This window comes from Anarrhichthys ocellatus, unplaced genomic scaffold (assembly GCF_004355925.1).
Source record: "Anarrhichthys ocellatus isolate YVR2014 unplaced genomic scaffold, GSC_Weel_1.0 scaffold52, whole genome shotgun sequence".
Lineage (NCBI taxonomy): Eukaryota > Metazoa > Chordata > Actinopteri > Perciformes > Anarhichadidae > Anarrhichthys > Anarrhichthys ocellatus.
Window position 1 is genome coordinate 2,224,411 of NW_022280082.1, and position 2,660 is coordinate 2,227,070.

Sequence of the window (2,660 nt, forward strand, 5' to 3'; positions counted from 1 at the left end):
CCCCCCCGCTGCTTCTGAACCCTCGCTGTGTGTTGCTTCATGGTTTTGTGTCTCGGTGTGTATGTGTTTTGCAGCGCGAGCGAGCACAAGGTCGTGTGTGAGTCTAAAAAAAAAAGGACAAGTGTAAAAATGTCTCTCGCGCTCTCTCATCCCTCTGCCAGCCTTTGATGACGCAATCCAAGGACAGGCAATACTTCATGGGATTAAAGCTTTCAGCAGGCCTACCGCTGAGCCGAAATGGATGATGGTGCTTGTGTGTTCGTCTGAGGAAGAAAGACTGATATAGAGCTGGCGAGTACAGACATGTGAATTTGTTTTTTTCCTCTTTAGGAGGAAATAGTACATGAGTACATTTCTCTTGGGCAGATGTGTGTGTTACCTGAGCCTGCGTACGTGTCCAGTGCTGTGTCGCCTGACGTAGTGACTGTATCGCTGTTGTTCATAGGCTCTGTTTTGACTTGAGAAAGACGGAGAAGATCGGTGTTAGGGGAGACCAGTAATCAAGTACTATCACACACACACACACACATACACAAAGAAAACTACCATGCAGTTTGAGTATGGGAGAAAATGCTGTTTGCAGGGTTCCCACCATAATTATTAGAAGATTTCACAGCTTTTAAATGACTTTAACCAAGTCAAAACACCACAATGACCTAAAGGTTTAACTCCTCCTTGATATTTTAAATGTTTGGTAATGATCGAATTGCTTTAACAAAGTTCCCTGATATTGCCTTACTTCCCTGGTAAAACTCATCAAATTCCCCAGCTTTTCATGAATGTCACAATTGGAGGGAACCCTGCAACTATGTAAAAACTCCACACACACTGTGATAAATCCAATGGGATCCAAAGAGCAGGGAACACTGCACAGCAAAAGAAAATCACTGCAATTCTGGAACAAAAGAAACATCAGATCTCGAAACCAGCCTTAACTATAGAAACCCATTCCTTTTGCATTTAAAGTAATACTGTACGACCACTGGCCTTGGATTCACACACATGCACCTCTGTACCATAGTCCTTGGAGCTCGGGGCGGGGGGCGGGCTGCTGCAGCCCAACAGCCAATCAGCCGTGTTTAGAACTGTCATGTTTTCACCTAAAGGGGTGCAAGGTGGGAAGGTGGTGAGGACATGACGCACTGAGAACCAGATGCCAGTCTCAGGTACTGTATATCGGACATGGTGTTGATTATTTAAAAAAGTAGACATTGGTATTTAAAACTTATTGAAATTGTTTGACATTTTGGGAAATATGCTAATTTGCTGTCTTTGCCAAGAGTTACACGAGAACGTCAATTCCACTCTCATATCTGTATGCTAAATACGAAATTGTTAGCTTAGCTTAGCATTAAAAAATGGATCCAGAGGGAAACAGTCTGGCTCGACCCAAACATAAAACATCTGCCTATCAGGCAACCAGCGGAGACGACAATGAGTCACTATGCCATGCCCAAGGAATATAATACCACAACTTTTTGTTTCTACACTCTGGTTTTCGTACAGATTTAACAATCTAGATACAGATGTTAGTGAGCTTAGAGGGGCTGGTAGGCTGGTTTTGTTACCTCCGGACAGAGCCATACTAGTTCTTTCCCTCTGTTTGGAGTCTTTATGTTAAACTAAGCCAACCATCTCCTGGCTCTAGCTTCACATTTAAACCTGCAATAACTGATATTTTTGACCACTTTGGGGCAGCAGGAACAATCTGTAAACACAACTTTGACATATTGTTACCTGATAGAGTTGAAATGTTTCTGGCCACCTAACAAAGTATACAATTTTGCTCTCCTTTAAACCGTTTACTTCTGTTCTCCGACAACTCCCGAAGAAAATATCCGGCTTGTAAGATGTTAAATGCTCCACTATGTTTACAAGCTAGTTGCTAACTCTGTCTGCCTGCCGTTTGGTCCTGAGCAGGTATAGCGTACACTGGGTTTTTGGATGTATGACACAGAAAACAGCTGTCTGCTGTGGCCGGAAACTACGCTGATGAAGCGAAACATTTGTGACCTGAAAGATGCTGAAACATGCAGCATTGATGAGGGGGAACTGCAAAGCCGGATGCTAATTATCCGTGGGTTAGTCCTACCTTTCACATACAAGTAGTCATGCGATCCGTCCTAAATACAAACATATTGATGATAGCCACTTCAACAGAGATAGAGACTCTCGACACAGCAATAAAGCATATTTCCCAAACTATTTTTCAAAGAGAAGTACACCTGTTAACCACCTTTAACATCCTCCATGCTGTTTTATTAGGTTACTCTTCTTGTTTCTCTCTGAACATGATTTAAACTCATCATCAGTGACCATCTGAGAACTCCATTTAATTCAACTTCATTAATCCCCTCGGGGAGCAACACAACCCATCGGATGAGCCCTAATGAAGACAAATGAGTTGCCATGGAGATGGCCCGCGGGCCCGAGCCCTGGCTGATGTCAGGTGAGGGGAATGTTGGGTATGTAGTTTGTTTTGGCTGTGAGCGTGTAGTCCCGGCTCTGTCTACTTTAACTATTAACTGTGAGCTCATCATAAATGATTTAACTTGCTCTAATATGGTCTGAATGCACTGTTGAGTCCGCTCTGAGCACGGCTATTTATGTGACTGTGTGTGTGTGTGTGTGTGTGTGTGTGTGTGTGTGTGTGTGTGTGT

General features: G+C 43.3%; 1 protein-coding gene across 9 annotated transcripts in view; it reads right to left on the reverse strand.

Moving 5' to 3' along the window:
- Nucleotides 1–2,660, reverse strand: part of eya4 (EYA transcriptional coactivator and phosphatase 4) — a 38,564-nt gene that overhangs the window by 12,233 nt on the left and 23,671 nt on the right. For 4 of the 9 annotated variants that reach the window (XM_031870371.1, XM_031870372.1, XM_031870366.1 and 1 more), the window contains 2 exons: nt 1,017–1,100; nt 380–457 (listed from right to left, as the gene is read on the reverse strand). The exons of 3 other annotated variants lie outside the window; for them this stretch is intronic. In XM_031870371.1, the coding sequence (XP_031726231.1) occupies nt 380–457; nt 1,017–1,100 (162 nt within the window). The remainder of the gene's footprint in view (nt 1–379; nt 458–1,016; nt 1,101–2,660) is intronic. 2 more of the 9 variants (XM_031870373.1, XM_031870367.1) reach the window with 1 other exon arrangement.